The sequence below is a fragment of the Lontra canadensis genome, unplaced genomic scaffold (genome assembly GCF_010015895.1).
Source record: "Lontra canadensis isolate GAN:19392208 unplaced genomic scaffold, GSC_riverotter_1.0 scaffold15, whole genome shotgun sequence".
Lineage (NCBI taxonomy): Eukaryota > Metazoa > Chordata > Mammalia > Carnivora > Mustelidae > Lontra > Lontra canadensis.
In genome coordinates, this window is record NW_022631009.1 from 20721093 (window position 1) to 20742405 (window position 21313).

At 33.7% G+C, this 21313-nt stretch overlaps 1 protein-coding gene across 9 annotated transcripts in view; it reads right to left on the reverse strand.

Annotated features, from left to right (window-relative positions):
* The window catches only part of VPS13B (vacuolar protein sorting 13 homolog B), a 746538-nt gene that overhangs the window by 622803 nt on the left and 102422 nt on the right, over positions 1-21313 (reverse strand). For all 9 annotated transcript variants that reach the window (XR_004382801.1, XM_032858607.1, XM_032858609.1 and 6 more), the window contains exons 14-16: positions 20964-21133; positions 17921-18115; positions 5606-5730 (exon numbers count right to left, since the gene is read on the reverse strand). Coding sequence is in view for 8 of the 9 variants with exons in the window: in XM_032858607.1 (XP_032714498.1) it covers positions 5606-5730; positions 17921-18115; positions 20964-21133 (490 nt within the window). In the remaining variant the exon portion in view is untranslated. The remainder of the gene's footprint in view (positions 1-5605; positions 5731-17920; positions 18116-20963; positions 21134-21313) is intronic.

Sequence of the window (21313 nt, forward strand, 5' to 3'; positions counted from 1 at the left end):
AAAGCTAACTATCAGGCTGCTGCCACTCAAGTGGAGATAAGAGAATTCGCATCCCAGTTAAATCTTACCAGTTTTAAGACAGTGAGTTAAAGAAAATGTTCATCACAAAAGCAGGCAGATGAAAATAATCTATGCTCTGGAAAAAAGGAAATTAAAAAGCTCTATCTCCAGGGGCATTAAAAACACTCAACTCTATGTTCTCAAACTGTGGTATTATAAAGGACAAGGCAGTTGAGCAAACCTCCTTTTGAGCCAGTGGGGTGGGTTACTTATTCTCTACATTTGCTGATAAATAAATATTGGCATTTTTTTAGACTTGAAGGGCCTAGCTTCCATTATAGTTATTCTAGTGTTATTGAGAGCTAGCACAGGAAAATGGCTGTTTCAGTTTCCATTTCAGGGAGACAAAAGGATCAGTATCTGCTCACTTCTCCTTTAGACACCATGTCAATTACAATGAGCCCACTACCACCACCAAATCCTTTATTTCCTAATTAACACTGAACTCAAACATGGATTCCACAGAAACATCTTCCTCAAGCAAATGAACTGCTCAATAACTTCATTAATCAAAACCAACCCATCTGTTACTGTGCTAAATAAGGAATGGGTACTTATAGGGATCCCTCAATTTTCCGACATTCCTACGGCTATAAAAATGACTCATGACATATATAAGCAATAATTAGGAAACAGAAGAAACATGAAAACAGATTTTAACTCGGTAAAAGAAAGAACTATAGCGCTGCCCAATAAGGCATCTGGTTACCTCACAAAGGAGCTGAGACCCTCTGAATAAAATGTTCAACCTGTGATAGACAGCTATAAATCAAAGCTATGTCATAGACTCAGAAACTTAGGATAATGCCTAAGATTCCATATGACCCTATTAAGTACAATTCTGTGAGATCATCAAAATAGTATCTATATACTGTTACCTATATACTGGGAGATACTAGGAGAGTTCAGCTTTATTAGCTGCACTATCTCAAATACCCTCACAATACATGGAAATCCACTTTTACTACAAGGCAAAAAGCACGCTGAGCCTTTGAAGATGGTTTGCAAAAGATAATGTACCTCTTCAGTCCTTCAGGTAAAAAAGGGATCAAAGACTTTAGAATCAGATAAGCTTCCATGAGAATACTTGCCTAGCCACTATGTGACTTTGGACAATTTATGTAACCTCCCTGAATTTTAGTTTTATAAGAGAATATTGGCTCACAGGATTGTCATGAAAACTTTGTTAAACACCTAATGCTTCGTTAAAAAGGATTTTCTTTCAAATCCTACATATTCTTTAATAACCTGCTTATAAGTTACTGTCTTCATGTTCTCCAGGACTTTCTAAGCTAAAGTAATAATTCTCTGAACTTCCCAAGTATGTTGTAAGTATTGTCTCTCTATAAACAAGATCAATTTTTAAACCCTCAATTACAGGAGTCAGTGAATTTAAGACTAGAGTGTAATTGTAGAATTACAAGCCTGACGAAGAAGAAATTTGGTTAATGAGTTTTTGATTACCTGGTTTAATTTTTAAGTGTTCATATTAAACTCAGACATCCTTAATCATATAAAAGTCTAGGCCCAAAAGTAGCCTTTCAAATTCCTCTCCCATGATATCCTTTCGCAGATTCAACAGAGCAGCCCTGACTTTGGTGAGACAGTATTATCCCCACAGGAAGACTCCACACCCCAAAACCAACCTCCTCATGTCTAAATACATACCCAATTCAACCAACAAAACCCAATTCTACTGCCACTTCTATGAAGCCAACCACGACATCCCAGGGCAATTTTCTACTTTCTTTAAACTAACAGGGCATTTTTCTTAAGCCTCAATTTTGACATTTAAAGACAACCGTTTTCTTATGTGTCTAGTGTCCTCTCCCACTAGAATGTAAGTTGTCATGCTCAGGGGTATCTCTTACCCTCACTGCAGTCTCCTGTATTCTTTTCCCAATCCCAAAATGTAGCACAATGTCTATCAAAATATAGAGAATCAAAAAATATTTATGAATGACATCTAATGTCTTCTAATATAATTGAAGCTGCTTAAGGAAAAGGGAAAATGGCACAGGAATAAAAAATAAACACATACTTTATGTACTTATTTTTCAATTAAAATTGCAGATTAAGGGGCCCCTGGTTGGCTGAGTCAGTTCTAAGTGTCTGCCTTCAGCCTAAGTCATGATTCCTGGGTCCTGGGATGGAGCCCCACATCAAGCTCCCTGCTAAGCAGGGAGCCTGCTTCTCCCTCTCCCTCTTCTACTCCTCTGCTTGTGAATGCACTCTCTCCCTCTCAAGTAAATAAATAAAATCTTTAAAAAAATAAATAAATAAAAACAAAATAAAATTGCAAATCAAGAATGTGCAAATGATCGATGCTCATGTAATACAATACTGTATAGTGACAAAAGCAAACAATCTAAAAACTACATTCTACCATATGAATGAATCTCACAAACACATTGAGCGACAGAAGCCAGTCAAAAAGGAGACTATGGACAATTCTATTTAAGTCCAAGAAAGACAAAACTAATCTATGTTAGAAGAAATCAGGATAATGGTTAAACTTGCCGGAAGGTAAGTAAGAGAGGCTTATGAGATGATGTTATTCTGTTTCTTAATCTTTCTGGTAGTAACCAAAGGTCCAATTCACTTATGAAATACCATAATATATGCACTTTTCTACAAAATAACATTTCAATTAAAATTTTAGAAATAGAGTAGACATATTTATTATAGTTTCTCTGTTCTGGAAAAAAGAAGTTAACTCCAAGAATGTATCTAAAAACATAAAAGCATTACAACTGTAGAAATTTTTTTAAAACTGTCTACAGAAAAAAAAAAAAAATTAAAAAAAAATAATAAAAACTGTCTACAGGACACCAAGTTTTATTCCTACTAGTCATAACAAAGTTATACTTTATTACCATTTAACCAACATTTTATTGCCCACTTTTAAACATCCCCTTACTAAAAAAGGAAGAAAATTAAAATTTGAATTAATTGCTCAAGATCTCTGTCAGTAAATATTATTGTCACTGTGTCTTTCCTTACATATTTAGTCCTGTTCTAGGGACTAAAAGATTAAGCTAACCTGATGTAAAGCAATGAAGACAAAAGTGTTTTGAAATGCTTATATTTTTATGTTTGGAAAGTGTGTAATACAGAATGAAAGATTAAATATGACCAAAATATTTTGAAAAAAATCCCAAGAAACTGGAGTTTAGTATTAGCTTGTTCATTAAAGTTAAAATATATTAACATGAACATGCAAATGGGAGAAAATAATTTATTTTCAATGTTACTTAAGCCACATTTTTAAAAATTTATTAACAAACTGATTAAAACAAATGTTAGTTTGAAGTTTCATATAAAATTAGTATCAATTTTGACATTTTTAAACAAGAAGTACGAACTATTTTTTTGTTTTACATAAAATCTAGATTTCCATCACTAACTAAAACATACCAACTAAAATTTTTTTCAATGTGATATATGTGTTGCAAAAGCTATGACCTACAGTAAACATGCTCTTCTCATCATTGAAAAAATATACAGATACAGATATAAATAGCATCGTACATGTCCTTTAAGAAACTGGAATGTGATTTTTAAAAATCCAGATGAAACAGATTCATAATTTGAGAAAGGGAAATACCATATTGGGAAGAGAGTTGACATCTAATGACACAACCAGGGTGGCTTACTAAAATAATTTTCACTCACTACCTGAATTAAATAAAATTCTCAGTTCTCATATGATTTGGATTTAACTCAGGCACTACATGATGTATTTTATCTGGTATCTTACTCATTTAACTAAGATACTTCTCAATTTAATGAGTTTTATATGTATTACTTTCAATTTAGAGTTGCTAAAAACAAATTATAGTTTATAGTCATTAAGGAAAATAATGTAAAGAAACTATTTCAAAGCAATATACTCATATAAAGCATAGAAAAGTATCATTCAAATAATATAGAAGTGGTCTTAAATACAAAAAAGCAAGTCCCATCCAAATACAAGCATTGTGTGATGTCATTCTTTTAGTATTTAAATGGAATATTTTCTTTTATATGTCAGCAGACTTATTTTATATCCCATTTGACAATATTTAAAGTAAGCCCTATAAATCTTTAAACTAACCCTTGCCTATTTGAATATTCAGATTTTTTCATATAAAGGCTATTAATTCATTTTGAAAATTCTGGCTTCTTATTTTCTAAAAAAGCCAAGTATTTTCTATAGTAAATTGCACTGTTTTTCTAAAAATCTCAGTGTTATGAAAGATAAATAAATCAGCACATAACAGATAACAGTGCTCACATTTATTAAAGTTGATATTGACATACCACTGGGACATATCTGTTGGTATTTCTTAGTAGATCAGAATATAAAATTTGGCTCAAATGCAACATGCTATGTATATACAAATAAAATGTTAAAAAGTGAATGTCTATAAAACATAATAAATAACATGTGTGGAATAGGGATGACTAAGGATAAAATTAAACTTATCAAGAGAAATAACAATGATCATTTAATAGTGGTTTCATTTTATACAAGAACTGATTTCAAGACTTGATTAACTGCAACTTCTATATTTCTTAATTTTCTGGACCAATAGGCAAAAATTTTTGAAGATGTGAGCATTTAATTTAAAAATTTCATTTTAAAAAGTTATATATTATTAAAGAAATATATTTTTAACAAATGAAGTACTTTAAAGAATATTTTCTAGAACTTCTGTTGCTTTTCAAAAATAATAGAAAATACATCCTATTAAAAAAAAAAAGCTTACTAATCAGGTGGGGAAAGCAAAGACATATTCTAAATAGTAAAAGTAACCTAATTTTAAAATATAGAAATATTTCACAAGAATTTAATTTCATGTGTTTAAACCTTATTTCATATCTTCAACAGTTTTGTTTTTAATATATTAAAAGTTTGTTCTCAACTAAAAAAAAACAAAAACAAAAACAAACAAACAAACAAACAAAAAACAAAGGGATGGTGGGTGTTGGCTTTCTTTCTATAACCCTCTTTCAATGTAAGGAAATAGGACCTCCAAATAAAGTAATCCAAAACCAAATAAAAATAAGGCCTAAAATCAGTTTCTTTCAAAATGCAGCAACTACAGACATATCAAACACTCTAAATCTATGTTATGGGTATGCTTTTCTTAGTGGCTAGGAATACACATGAAAGTGTTATTTATGTGATAAATACTTGGGCCTTGGTATTAATTTGCAACTTTTTAATATCTTTGTAGCCTCTCTCAAAAAGGAAAATAGAAGGTATTTGCCTTTGCAGTTCCTAGAACAGTGTGAAGCAGCAAGAGTTTACTATAGTTACAACATGAATTAACAGTATCCCGTCAACACTTAACACTACCACAAAAGATACTATGATCTAGTACACTTCAGGCATTAAAGAGAGATTTTTAGTGTCTCAGTAAAAGACAGTATAACTTCAGATATTTTTCTAAGGTTTTGTATAAAACTAACACACTTGCATAAGACAGACACAACTGGGTTTTCCCCCTTTCAGAATAAATGAAAATTACCATGAACCACATTTGAACATAATACTTACCAGCATGTGGGTAGTTTCAGAAGTTTACCATAAAGAGCAGTGCTGAAAGACGGAATAATTGGTACAGGTAAGCAGTAAGATCCCCTACAATCCAAAGACGTCAGTCCTGCCTGGAAACCAAATATCTGAAACAAAAAGAAAAGATCCAAATGTTCACAGAGACAAAATTCTAATAAGCACAGGATGAAATACGTCAGTTTCAATTTGCTCTACAACAGCTGCACACTAAATATGTTCCAATGTCTTTTTCCACTTCCCAAACATCAACATTTTCTTTTATTCAATTTAACACTGACTAAATCCAAATTAAGAGATTAAAATATATAGTATTTCTTTCACATCCCTGAAAGATCACTGCTTCTTACTAACTCTGTTTCACATTTTATTTCTAAACATAATTCTCATTTAGTGTTTGTCTGATACAATGCACATACTTGCTATTAATATAAACTGCCTGCATTGTGCACATTATAAAAATTAACTTTAATAAATTACTGTTAATATCACTTAATGTCTAAAAGAACAGTAATTACAGTAAAAACTATCATAAAAATGCATTTTGCCTTCAACTTACATTATGCACATACAAAAAGGATATTCAAATATAACCTAAAATGTTACATCTTTTCCCTTTCTTTTGTGAAAATTGTAGGGCTGACATTTTTCACCCCCAGAAATTTGGTACATGGCATAAATTATTCTTCATATGTTTATACTTAAAATGAGCAGATCACACTCAAAACTTTTATAAGCATTCCTGGAAATTCCTGAACAGTATACTTGGTTTAATCGGAAGAACCAATATAACATCACATTATATATGAAACACAACAGAGAACTTATTATATTTCTGCTCCAATTATTTCCAATGAGGTAAAAATAAACATCTCAAGCAAAAAACACTAACACACAGGGATACAAAATAGAGTTACTGTTTCCCAACAACATATAGAAGCCTAACACTTATCTTTAATTTTTTTTATTCCTTAGGTTCATAAAGCACTGACCTTCCTATCTCTAGCATTTATATTAACTGATTAGTTCTACAGTGAAATATGTTTAAGATTTTTCAATCACTAAATTTCAAAACATAATACTTTCATTTAATGAACTTCTAAACTAATGACTAATTTCTTAAAAAGTATTACACTACTTCCAAATGGTTTCAAAAAGCTGTTATGTCCCTATCATTCATCAAACTGAAATCACTCGCTCTAAAGTCAGTTCTAAGCAAACAAAATAATTTTTTTGGAAATGAGACATTAGTTAGAATTACATATTTTTAGAGAAAACTGCATTTCGAAGAACCTACTTACCTAATTACTATCAAAGAAAATGAAAGTGATACACCTACTATCCTGTAAGTAGTACAATCAGCCAAGTGGCAAGAAATCCAAAATTGAGAAGGAAAAATAAATGATTCTAATACTTAAATGATCACCTTAAAAATTAAGTTATTCACACACATTATCTTCAAAGACTTGTTCCGAGCAACACTGTACACCAAGAATTTCCAGGCACTGTGCAATTTCAGGAATTTCTTATTTCCTCTAAAAGGCCCATTTAAAGAATTCTGAAGTTTACAATTATTAATACCACTTAAGATAAAACATTTTTAAAACAATGTCCAATCTCTAAATATTCCTAAAGTATGAATAAGGGTAAGATTTTATATTAGATTATCTGTGTTCAACTAAGAACTCTCTCAAGCCACTTTCTAATATTCTATGAAATGTCCCAACAGTATAATCACAGACACTATCGTTAAGTTTACTCAGATGGAAACTGGGTGTAGAGGAGATCCCTGCTGGATATTTGCAGAACTGCAAAGGACTCTGGGGAAACTGTATCTTATTCTGTAATATTTTTTAAACTTTTACTAAATTTACATGCTGTCCAGAGATGCTTCTAAGGGAACATTCTGGCAAATATAAATTGTAATGAAAGAGTACCTATCTACCACATCGAAAATAATTTCAAAATAACCAATTTCTAACTCTCCTTTAAATTACAGTAAGGATACACACAGATTTATAATACCTACATAACCCACTAACTTGTCAACAGCTCTTGATCAAGATTATAAATACTTAGGGTACCCGGGTCACTCAGTGGGTTAAAGCCTCTGCCTTCAGCTCAGTAAGATCCCCTACAATCCAAAGACGGGGAACCTGCTTCCCCTTCTCTCTCTCTCTGCCTGCCTCTCTGCCTACTTGTGATCTCTGTCAAATAAATAAATAAAATCTTTTCTTAAAAAAAAAGATTACAAATACTTTACCTAGAAAAAGGAAAACCAATGCAACAGGAGTTGAAGTTGCTTTCACCAAGGATAGTTCATATATTCATAAACAGAATAAAAGCACTGAACATTGCAAACTAATAGTATGAACAGTAAGAATGTATAAAGCAGTTAAGTGTAACTACCAATAAAAATTTTAGCTGAAAGAAATGTCAACTTGAATAAGAAGACTTACACATCACACTAAATGAACAATTCAACATGCAGGGCCACCTTTTAAAAAAAATCCAATTACAAAATAAAAATATCATCTGCATCTTAACACTTTGCAATATTCTTGAATTAACATAAATAGAAAAAACTGTCGATTCAGAAATATAAAAAACTCCTAGTAAGTTTTTAATAAAAATTTGTTTGCTAAATTAGGGTTTGCAATGATGAAAGGCAAAAACTATAAAAATCACATACCAACTATAAATGAGAAGGGAAACATAGTAATTGTGATGTAAAATAAATTATTTTTATGCTGTTCTTATCATAAGACACTCAGTGTAAGAGTACAACCAGCATGCTAAAGATACATTCCTTTCTTTTAAAGATTTTTTTTTTTTAAATTTGACAGACAGATCACAAGTAGGCAGAGAGGCAGGCAGAGAGGCAGGCAGAGAGAGACAGGAGGAGGAGGCAGGCTCCCCGCTGAGCAGAGAGCCTGATGCAGGACTCGATCCCAGGACCCTGAGATCATGACCTGAGCCGAAGGCAGAGGCTTTAACCACTGAGCCACCCAGGCGCCCCAAGATATGTTCCTTTCTTAAAGGGACCAACAAAAAAATAAAAGTTAAGCATTACCTTCATGATAAAGTTAATCCATAAATATGTGACTTTTCTTTCACCAATAATGAAGAAGCAGAAAGAGAAATTAAGGATCAATCCCATTTACAACTCCACCAAAAACTATAAGGCACCTAGGAATAAACCTAACCAAAAGGGTCAAAGACCCATACTCTGAAAACTATAAAACACTAATGAAAGGAATTGAATAGGACCAAAAGAAAAGGAAAAACATTCCATTTTCATGGTTTGGAAAAACAAATATTGTTAAAATGTCTATACGACCCAAAGTAATCTACATACTTAATGCAATTCCCATCAAAATAATTTTTCACAGATCTGGAATAAATAATACTAAAATTTGTATGGAACCAGAAAAGATCCTGAATAGCCAAAGCAATCTTGAAAAAGAAAAGCTGGAGGCATCACAATTCCAGACTTCAAGCTATATCACAAAGCTGTAGGGATAAAAACACTATGGTGCTGGCATAAAAACAAACACATAGATCACTGGAACAGAACAGAAAACCCAGAAATGAACCCACAACTATATGGTCAATTAATACTTGACAAAGCAGGAAGAAATATCCAATGGAAAAAAGACAGTCTATTCAACAAATGGTGTTGGAAAAACTGGAGAGCAACATGCAAAAAATGAAACTTGCCCAGTTTCTCAAACTATACACAAAAATAAATTCAAAATTGATGCGAGACCTAAATCTAAGGTCTGAAAACATAAAAATACAAGAGAAGAACACAGATAATAATTTCCCTGACACTAGCCTAGCAACTTCTTTCTAGATATGTCTCCTGAGGCAAGGGAAACAAAAGCAAAAGTAAATAAACTTTTGGGACTCCATCAAAATAAAAAGCCTCTGCAGAGCAAAGGAAACAATCAACAAAACTAAAAGGCAACCTACAGAATGGGAGAAGATATTTTCAAATGACATATCCAATTAAGGGTTAGTATCCAAAATACATAAAAAAACTTATACAACTCAACACCCAAAAAATGAATAATCCAATTTAAAAATAGGCAGAAGATACAAGTATACATTTTTCATTAGATGATATACAGATGGCCAACAGACACCTGAAAAGATACTCAACATCACTCATCATCAGGGAAATACAAATCAAAACTACAATGAGGTACCACCCCATACCTGTCGGAATGGCTAAAATCAACAACACAAAAAAAAAAAACAACAGGTGCTGGCAAGGATATGGAGAAAGGGGAACTCTTGTGCACTGTTGATGGGAATGGAACCTGGTGCAGCCACTGTGGAAGACAGTATGGAGGTTCCTCAAAAAGTTGAAAATAGAACTACGCTACAATTCAGCAATTGTAAGACTACGTGTTCACCCAAAGAATACAATAATACAAATTCAAAGGTATACATACACCTTGATGTTAAAAAGCAGCATTACCTGCAATAGCCAAATTATGGAAATAGCCCAAATGTCCATCCACTGATGAATGGCTAAAGATGTGGTATACACACACATACAATGGAATATTACTCATCCATTAAAAAATGAACTCTTGCCATCTGCAACAACATGGATGGACCTAGAGGGTATTATGCTAAGTAAAATAAGTCAGTCAGAGAAAGAAACACCAGATGATCTCATTCATATGTGGAATTTAAGAAACAAGACAAATGACCAAAGGAAAAAAAAGAGGCAAACCAAGAAACAGACTCTTAACCATAGAGAGCAAACTGATGTTATCAGAGGGAAGATGGATGAGGGAATGGGTGAAACAAAATAGGTGATGGGGATTAAAAGTGCACTTGCTGTAATGAGGACTGGGTGTTGTATGAAGTATTGAATCACTCTATAGTACACCTGAAACTAATATTACAGTGTATGGTAACTAAATGGAATTTAAATCAAAAGTTTTTTAAAAATTTAAATGATGAAAAAACATATATATAAAATAGTACAGCTGCTATGCATAATTATATACTGTGTTTTAAAAAATAAAGTTACAATGTTATTCAGCATTTCATTTCAAACTATATACAGAAAATATCAGTGAAGTTAACATGTATTTGCATACAATGTTTATACTACCATTATATGTCTTACCCAAAATGTGGGTACAACCTAAGTGTTCATCAATAAAAGAGTGGATTAACAAAAAATATGGTATATACACAGAATGTAGTATTATTCCGACTCAAACTATAAGCAAGCTTCACAGTACACTATGACATGGATGAATCTTACAGACAGTATCCTAATAAAATACAACAGGGAAATGGATATATACTGTGTGATTCCACTAATCTGAGATACTTAAACTAATCAAATTCACAGAGAGTGAAGAACAGTGGTTACCCAGGGACAGTGGAGAGACGGGGATTATTCTTTAACAGAGATTCAGTTTGGGTTGATGAGAAGATTCTGGAGATGGATGGGAAGGACAGTTACACAATTATGAATGTAGTTACTCTCCCTGAACTATATACACCAAAAAATGGTTCCAATGGTAATTTTTATATTAAACATATTTTACAAAAATAAAAAAAGAAAAACAGTTTTAAAAAGAGTAGTTAATTCACATACAGTAATACACTGGAACATCCAAAAACTAAGTAAAAAATGATTATAATGAGAGTTCTGCATTCAGAATAATGAACATTTGGGGAAGGAAAAGCCTTCAAGAGAAAAACATGGAATCAAATCTAGCAGATTAAAAATTAGAACTTCAGAGCTAAAACTGCTTAGAGATTAAGTAAATCACTTCATTTCACATATGGGAAAAATGAAGTCCAAAAAGGATAAAGGATTTCTTCAAAATTCCATATTGCTGGAACAGCAATATGATGCTTCATTTGATTTAGCTCATCTATTAGCTCATAATTTCACTCTGCCTTGCTTCCTCCATTTTCTCCTTCCCCTCTCCAAAAAAGTATGCTTGATTCTCCATTTATTCTTAAAGAAAAAACAAATTTTCTAAACACCATCTCTCCTCTAACCAACAGGAAGATTTCCATTTCTCACTTTCAATAAGCAAGTATCTTGAAAGAAGCCTGGAGAATGCTACATTATTTTTTTCATAGTCTACTCATTCTTTAAACCCTCTAAATCTAGTTTCTGTTCATGTATCCACTAAAACAAAAAGAAACTCTGGAGTGAAATTGATAAGTATGTATTTTTCTTATGAAGAGAAATTAAATATTTTCTCTTCTTCCACTAACAATTTAACTGAGAAAATAAATTATATTTTTCTGTTGCCACTTTACAACCACTGAGATGACTGAAATCAAAAAGACAGGCAGTAATAAATGTAATGAAGATGTGAAGAAATTTAAAATTATATGGTATTAGGACAGGAAAACAATTTAACAATCCCTTTGGGAAAAAGTTCGGTAGTTCCCAAAAATGTTAAAAATAGAGTTACCATTTGACCACACAACTCCACCCCCAGGTATACTCCCAAAAGAAATGAAAACTTGCTATCACTCAAAAAACATACATTAATGTTTGTAGTTACATTATTAATAGCCAAAAATGCCCATTTTTAAAAATTTATTTCTTTGAGAGACAAAGTGCACATGAGCATGCGTGCATGCTAGCAGCAGGGAGATGGAGAGAGAGAATCCCAAGCCAACTCCTGGCTGAGCAAGGAGCTGAGGCAGGGCTTGATCCCATGACCCTGAGATCATTACCTGAGCTGAAATCAACAGTCAGATGCTCAACCAACTGAACTACCCAGATGCCCCAAAATGGCCATTTTGAAACACAATTGCCCATCAATAGATTAATGGATAAACAAAATACAGTATATTCATGTAATGGAATATTATTCAGCCATAAAAAAGGAATAAAATCCTGATACATGCTATGATATGAATGAACCTTGAAAATATTATGCTAAGTGAAAGAAATCAGTGACGAAGAATCATATGTTGTATGATTTCATTTACATGAGATGTCCAGAATAGGCAAATACATAGAAACAGAAAGTAGGCTGGTGGTTATAAGGGGTAGGAGGGGAGGAGTTTAAATTGTGAGTGAATGCTAATAGGCAGAGGGTTTCTTTTGGGATTGATGAAAATGTTCTGAAATTAGATAGAGGTGACAGTTGCATTAATTGTGAAAACACTAAATATTACTAATTTCTATTCTTTTAAAAAGGTGAATTTATGGTATGTAAATTGTATCAACAGCCATTATTTTAAAAAAGAAAACCTCAAAACATATTTAAAGTCTACTTTAACCATGACACTCATACTAGTTCCCCTGGTCCCCACACCACCCCTAAACCACTTAAACAAACTTTCAAGAATTTGGGTTGTATCTACCTTCATAGACCCTTTTATATCTGTGAACAATCTTTAGCATTTTGTTTTATTTACATAAATAGCATTATAGTTTTATATATATATATAGATATATATATATCTATATATATATCATTATGCATTCTGGTATTCCCACCAAAAATTACATTGTAGAAAGCTATCAATGTAAGCACATACAGATCTCTAGTTGTATTTATCTCCATATGCAAAATTTTCTCTGGAGCAGAGGTCAGCAAACCACAAGTCAAATTTCACTTAATGCCTATTTTTGTATTGCCTACAAGCTAAGAATAATTTTTACATATGAACACTTATAATCTGTTTGGTGATAGGAAACACTAAGCAGGAACCCCAATGAGGTGAAATGTTATGTCAAGAAAAAAAATCCCATTCTTCTCATTAGTAAAACTGAATTACAAAAAACGACTATTACATTTTTAATTTTATCAACTCAAAATTTGTGGAAATTTATTCTCTTATTAACTAAGTACCTATACTACAACCTAAATTTTGCCTCCTGGCCCACAATTCCTAAAATATTTACTCTCTGACCCTTTAAGGAAAAGTTTATTGACCCCTGTTATAGGATATACACTGAAAATTGGAATAGATAGATATAAGGTAAATTTGTTTTCAAATTATGTTAGGTCCTGCAAAAGTACTTTCCAAAATGATACCAATTTATACACCCACCGGCCACATATGAAAGCACCATTTCTCCAAATCCTGGAGAAAATTATTTTCTTGAGTTGAAAATTACCAAATCTAAGAAATCCAAAGGATTTTCACACTACTATAATCTTTGTGATCACTCTGAAGCACATGCCATGGCTGATCCTTGTGAGGTAAAAAGGCCTTAAATTCATGTACTATTCTATACCTTATAGGGTGCTTCCATGAACTTACTCATGTTTCAAACATCAGATGCTTTGCAATGACTTAGCTACATGATGCCATGTATATTCAAAGGATGGCTTTACCAGTTAAATAAAGAAGATTTGGTAAGACATGTGAAAGTTTCACCTGTGGGTTTTCTTCACACATCCATGTCAACTCTCCTAATTAATAAATTTCATTACACGAAATAGGTACTACATACCATTTTATTATATGGTCAATACAGTCGAGTTTAGGTATATAAAATTAAAACGAGCATTTGTTTCAGTATTTAACTGAAAATCACTTAGGGTCTAAAATGCCACATACATGAAATACACATTTATATCCTCTATTGTAATATTTTAACACCATAATAGGAAAATTAATCTTGGTAAACCTCCTCAAAAGTCAGAGTAATTAAGCCAAGTAATATGAACTGCTATAAACTTTACGACAAATCAGTATTTTGAGTCAGTTCCAAATAGTACAAATATAAACTAAAACTCTCTACCAAATCCTGACCGTTTAAAAATGTACCAGGCCAGGGACGCCTGGGTGGCTCAGTTGGTTAAGTATCTGCCTTCGGCTCAGGTCATGATCCCAAGGTGCTGCTGGGATTGAGCACTGCATCAGCCTCCCTGCTCAGCAGGGAGTCTGCTTCTCCCTCTGCCTGCTGTTCCCCCTACTTGTGTACGCACTCTCTCTGACAAATAAGATTAAAAAAAAAAAAAAAAAGTACCAGGCCAGGGGTGCCTTAGCGGCTCAGTCAGTTGAGCATTTGACTCTTGATTTCAGCTCAGGTCATTATCTCTCAGGTCTTGGGATCAAGCCCCTCACCCTCACCCACTGCCTCCTCCCACCACTCCCTGAGGCAGGCTCCAAGCTCAGCAGAGAGTATGCTTCTCTCTCCTCTCCTTCTGACCTTCCCGCTACCCATGAGCTCTCTAAAATAAAAATTCTTTAAAAAAAAAAAAAAAAAAAGGACCAGGTCACTAAAGAAGCATCAAAAATGCAATGATATATTTAAGATTCAAGGCTTTACTTTTTAAAATATTCAATATTCTGGGGCACCTGGGTGGCTCAGTGGGTTAAAGCCTCTGCCTTCGGCTCGGGTCGTGATCCCACGATCCTGGGATGGAGCCCCGCACTGGGCTCTCTGCTCAGCGGGGAGCCTGCTTCCTCCTCTCTCTCTCTGTCTGCCTCTCTGCCTCCTTGTGATTTCTGTCTGTCAAATAAATAAATAAATCTTTTAAAAGAAATATTCAATATTCTTTTTTTCAAGATTTTATTTATTTGAGAGAGAGAGCATGTACATGAGAGAGCATGGGGATGGGCAGGGAGAGGGAGAAGCAGGCTCCCCCCTAAGTGGAAAGCCTGACTCAGGGCTCAAACCCAGGACCCTGGGGCTCATGATCTGAGGCACAGGCAGCTACTTAAATAACTGAGTCTCCCAAGTGCCCCAAAATACTCAATATTCTTAATATCATTGACAAGTTTTTCTACATATAATATTCCTGCTCTGCCCAACACCAAACCTCCTAGAACATTTGGCTTATCCATTAAACATAGCTCTACTCAAATTAACCAAAATACAAAAGACAACTAGATAGTAGTATGCATAAAAGCAAAAGACCTGGGGCGTCTGGGTGACTCAGTGGGTTAAGCCGCTGCCTTCGGCTCGGGTCATGATCCCAGGGTCCTGGGATCGAGCCCCGCATCGGGCTCTCTGCTCAGCAGGGAGCCTGCTTCCTCCTCTCTCTGCCTGTCTCTCTGCCTACTTGTGGTCTCTGTCAAATAAATAAATAAAAATCTTAAAAAAAAAAAAAAAAAGCAAGACTTTTTCCCAAAACATAACGTTATCTGGATTACACTGTAACTAACTTTTACATTACCCTGAAAATGTTTCTTCAAGACTTTATTTATTTATTTATTTATTTATTTATTTATTATTTGAGAGAAAGACCAAGAGCATGAGCTGGGGGAGGGACAGAGGGAAAAAAGAGAGAGAATCCTAAGCAGACTCCAAGCTGAGCACAGATCTGAATAAGAGGTTCAATCTCACAACCCTGAGATCATGAACTGAGCCAAAAATCAAGAGTCAGACACTCAACTGACTGAGCCACCTACATTACCCTGGAAATTTAAGTGAGCTTTTAACATAGTAACAATAGTAGTAAACAACTATCCCAGTAACTTTTATCTCAGTATGGAGTACAATCATACTGGATCGGTGACCAATGGCTTTGGTGACCATTCTCCTTAAGGGCAGGATATGTCTTATTCATCTTCAATGCTGAGTGTCTGCAATATATAAAGAATCTAATATTTACCAAATTGATGAATCCTACCTAAGTAGAATACCTTGGAAAGATTAGTGAACTACCTAAAATTAGTCCTGTTTCAATAACAAGAAAAATATTCTCAACATTATAATCTGATATTCAAGTCATACTATTATAAAAAAAAACTCAGTGTAATAATTATGGGAGTGAATTAAAAGGCACAAATACAAAATATTACCTACATATCTAGCTTTCAAAATTACCTTCTCCTGCTCTCCATATGACATAAAATACTGTGGTGGATAATTTTAATAATGGCCCTAATGAATTACACTTTCCGGTGTCCACAGCCCTTCGCAACATGACAGTGTCACTCTCTCACCAAGGGAGTGGAGTTTCCTCCATCCTCTTAAAAATGGGCTTTGCATGGACTAGAAGAAAACGTGTTTTTCTATGCTACATGGTTTGAAAACAAATTTCACCATCTTAAAACTACAGGCGGTGTAAAACTTATATTTACATTGGTTTCCTTTTATTCTATAAATATGCAAGTATTTAAGAACTTTGAAACATGGAACAATGAAGCATGAACCAGTAAAATCTACTTTTGGATTCCTCTAATTTTGGAGTCCTTTACATGAATTTAGTGTATTTTTAGTTCTTATTCTTGAATATGTTTGTAAAGTTTTCTTTAATCTATAAAAGAATTTGATTAGATATATGCTATCTCCACTTTGACTATAGTTCTGTGTTTGCTTTGCAAAACACTTATTGCTCTACATTTGAATTTATCTTTATGTACCTACAATGGGATATTTTTATTGTTGTTTTTTGAGAGTGCACCTGTGCATGCACAACAGGGGCAGAGAAGGGGGGCACAGAGAGGAAGAAAGAGAATCTTAAGCAGGTTCCATGCTCAGTGCAGAGCCCAATGCAGAGCTGGATCTCATAACCCTGCAATCATGACCTGAGAGGAAATTGAGAGTATGATGCTTAATCAACTGAGCCACCCAGGCACCCCTGGGATGTATTATTTACCAAGAAAATAAGGAAGAGCTCAGTAAAGCCTACAATAATTAATGCTATATAACCCAATTTGACTCATTAAGCATTCTCTCTTTGTATCCAGAAATTAACATGAATTCAGTTAAGAGGAAAGAAATGACCAAAAAAAAGTGTTAAACCTTCTTTATAAAGCATTATCTCACAAAAATGTTCCCCTCAAAGAAATCAGGAGTTTTTAAAACATTCTTATAAACTAAGTATTCCTTCACAGTACTTATAATTATCATTGATGACAGATAAAATTTTCAAAAACAGGGCGCCTGGGTAGCTCAGTCCTCTGAGTGACCAGCTCTTGGTTTCAGCCCAAGTAATGATTTCATGGATCATGAGACTCTGCCTGCATTGGGCTCCACTCTCAGCAGGGAGTCAGTGTGAAGAGTCTCTCCCTCTGTCCCTTCTCCTCACTTCTAAAATAAACATTTTTTTAAAAAATCTTCACAAACCATAATTAACATTATAAACCTGTAGGTGTATTATAAACATATACACGTATAAACATCAAGCTAATCCCAAATAATTGAGTAGCTTTAAAATAGGTACACTTTCATTTAATTATGTTGAATAATGAATATATCCATTATGTATCATTTAAATCTCATCTTATGGGGGTACTAATTCCAAGAAGTTACAAATCTAAGAAAAAAGATACTTAATTTTCCCAAAGCCAAACATACTAATAAACAAGAAAATTCACTTTTCCTACCTTAAGATAGCAGTGTGCATAGCAATAATGAAGCAGATTATCAGAAGGCTGAGTAAGGCTGCTGACCACATGCACCAACTGTTCAGCATACATTGGCACAGAATGTTCCAGATTAATTTTATCCACTAATATCTGAATGGATGGCAAAGGCCGAAGAGACTGGAAGTTTGTAGCATTCAGGAAGTTACTTGAGTTCTGGAAAATAATAAAGTCACTTTATAACTCAGGAAAACAGTGACTAATGTGCAATGCCCCCACACAAGCCTCAGACTGGCACATTTTGCAATGTTATCAAATCAATCTAGAAATGATGATTTTCTATGGGACTCTCTTACCATAAACAAATACAAATGTCTTCTATATATTTTTAAGTATGTCCTAGATTTTAAAAAATGCATATTTACTGTAAAAATTTTTACTGCCCATTTGGTTAAACTTTTTATTTTTCAACCAACTGGGATAGTTCATTATGTGCTCCTCAGTACATTGAATGGTATTTTCTTAAGCTCAACCATTCCCAAATATTGACCTAGATATCCTAGAGCCACCCACCAGTTGTCTTCTTGTCCTTTATTCACATTTAGATGATGAAGGGACTAAGAGGACTACTCCAGACAGTTTCACAGACACAAGAAGCAAAACCCACAAGGAGGAATAACTTCTGATCCATATCGTATCTACAAAGCATATTGTATCTAACAATACATACGTTAAAGCCTCATAAAATCCTAAGAATCTCAAGTTAGGCTTGGTACTTTCAGTGTTACAGAACCTTTCTAAGCTTCCAAATAAATGCAAGTAGGTATCAAGATGTCCACAGTATGAACCCTGATTAGCAAACTACCTCTGCTGGTCCTAAAAAACTAACTTACTTCCTTAAAATGCCGTACTGTCATTCTCAACAAGAAACAGTATGACCTAAGATGTACATGAAAATCTGTGGGAGAGAGGTTTCACTATTCTTTCTGTCTTCCATTGTCACAACTGGGGAGCAGTACTAGCACTTAGCAGGGTAAAGCCTGGCTAAAGATAGTAAATGCTACACAATACTTTCCAAGTCCAAAAAGGCAAAAGTGCCATTACTGAGATACACTGGGCCTAAAATCGACTAAGTTGAACATACTTTTTTGAACATGCTTTTTTAACTTTTTATTAATAATTTTTAAGCCACTACTTACTAAAGCAATTGCTCTTTTAAACGACTTTACTTTGGATTATTAAGGTATAACATATGGTAAAGCACACAAATCTTAAGTGGAGAACTCAATAAAATTTTACATCTGTAACCACCACGCATTTCAGGCACTCTACAATATATCCCTTCTCAGGCAACAGATCGGCTGACTCTCTCCAGAGGCAGCCAATATTTGCACTGCAATCACCACAGACTAGTTTTGCGTGTTCGTGAACGTTATGGAATCATACAGTACATGCTCCTGACTGCCTGCTTTAATTCAACATGCCATCTGTAAGAACTATCTATGTTGTTCCATTCATAGAGTTAACACTCATTATTTTAAAACAGCTATTTCTAATAATATTTCTTGCCTTAAGCTCACACTTTCTGGTATTAAAACAGCTACACTCTATTTTCTGTGATTTGCATTTAAATTGTTTTCCATCTTTTTATTTCTGAAGTGTGTTATAGTTTTCAGTTCCAGAATGTGATTTGGTTTTTTTTTTTTTTTAATAGATTGAGGGCTCTTCTGAAATCTTCCATTTTTTTGTCTCTTTCTTTTTGTCTCTTTCTTGAACTCATTACTCATAGCTGCTTTCAAGTTAATGTCTAATACTGACATGCTTTTTCTCCACTGAAATTTTCCCAAGATGATCGCTTTACCCAGCAACATAACAATTACAAGTGGACAATATGGAGCAAATACACAACATGAAACTATCGTATCACAGTCAATTCCCTGTCATACTTCCACAAGTTCTTATTTAAAGTTAGGACATTTTTATTTCTATAATCATCATTATGTACATATCAAAAGAAATACAACCAAAAGAAACTAAAGATAACAAATAATACTTTATTATGTATATGGCAAACTCAGAAAGCAATGGCCTAATCAAGTGAAGCATCTAATAAGTCCTCATTAACAATAAAGTAGTAATTACTGTGTTCCTAATATGTACAAAAGGCTTATGTGCATTATCTCATCTAATACTAAAAATAATTCTAAGAGCTAGCTACTGTAAGGGAACAGCTCTGTGCCAACAACCTAACAATCTTACATAAATCCGTGCAGACCACAAAGCAAGATGTAGCCACAGCCGATTTAAGCCTTGGGAGAACATCCCATTACTCTCACAACACATCAAGATAGGAGGACTTGCAGAGCTTCTAAAAGACCGTGTCTCACCTTCTTCTTTTGAGGGAAACTGCAATGAGACATTTTCTCATCAGCATCCCACATTCAGGTGACATATGTGGTTTCCACTTACTATTCTCAATGTACAGCTATAATCTCTCTAACTGCTTAGACGACACATGGAATTGAATCCTTGACAAAGGGTATTCTGCTTAATGGTATGCTGCACATGTGTGCTGCAGGTCACTTTGACCTTCTGGTTTCAAGACTGTCCTGAAAGGGACACAACAAGCTGACACGATTAATGATTTGCTTTTATGTTTACAATGTAAGTAATAAACTACCTGAATCCATCTAGGCTTACTGCTTCTTTACCAGCTCAATCTGTCAGCCCACTTGACAAATGTTTTGTTTTGTTTTGTTTTTCAGAAACAGGTTTAGAGATACAAAGCAAAGTGTCATAGTTTGTATATGGACTGACTTCTAGGCCCATGTTCTCTTCACCATTTCTTGATATAGCCTTAGCTTGAGGTTATTTATATATAATATATATGTAGACACATATACACACATATAAGAATTAACAATCATAGTTACATTGTTTTAACATCACCATGGATGATTATATAAGGACATATTCTTTTACTCTATCATCTCCCTCTTACAGTATCATAGAACTTGCAAATATGCATGTATGAGAAAAAAAAGTAGTGAACTGCAAAATATACCTTTTCTCCCATAATGACAGGTAGCAAATGGTCCAACAAGTTGAATTCAGCCATGAAAATAGTGAAGGTACATTTGAGGAGAGTAACACTTGTATGTCGAGTAGGAATATATTCCTCCAAAGATGCCACTTCTTCAGGATTCAGTATTGTTTCACTTTCATCCTTAATATCTAAAATGAAATAATGAAAATTTAATAAAAAATATTTTTAAATAAGTGAATTAATTGGTTCCCAAATTTTAAGGACAAATTATATTTCTCTTTTCAACAATGAAGCAACTGCAAAATAATGTGTTACCTTTAACAAATATAAGTTATACTCATAAAAGTTACTGTAGAATGTAAATGTCT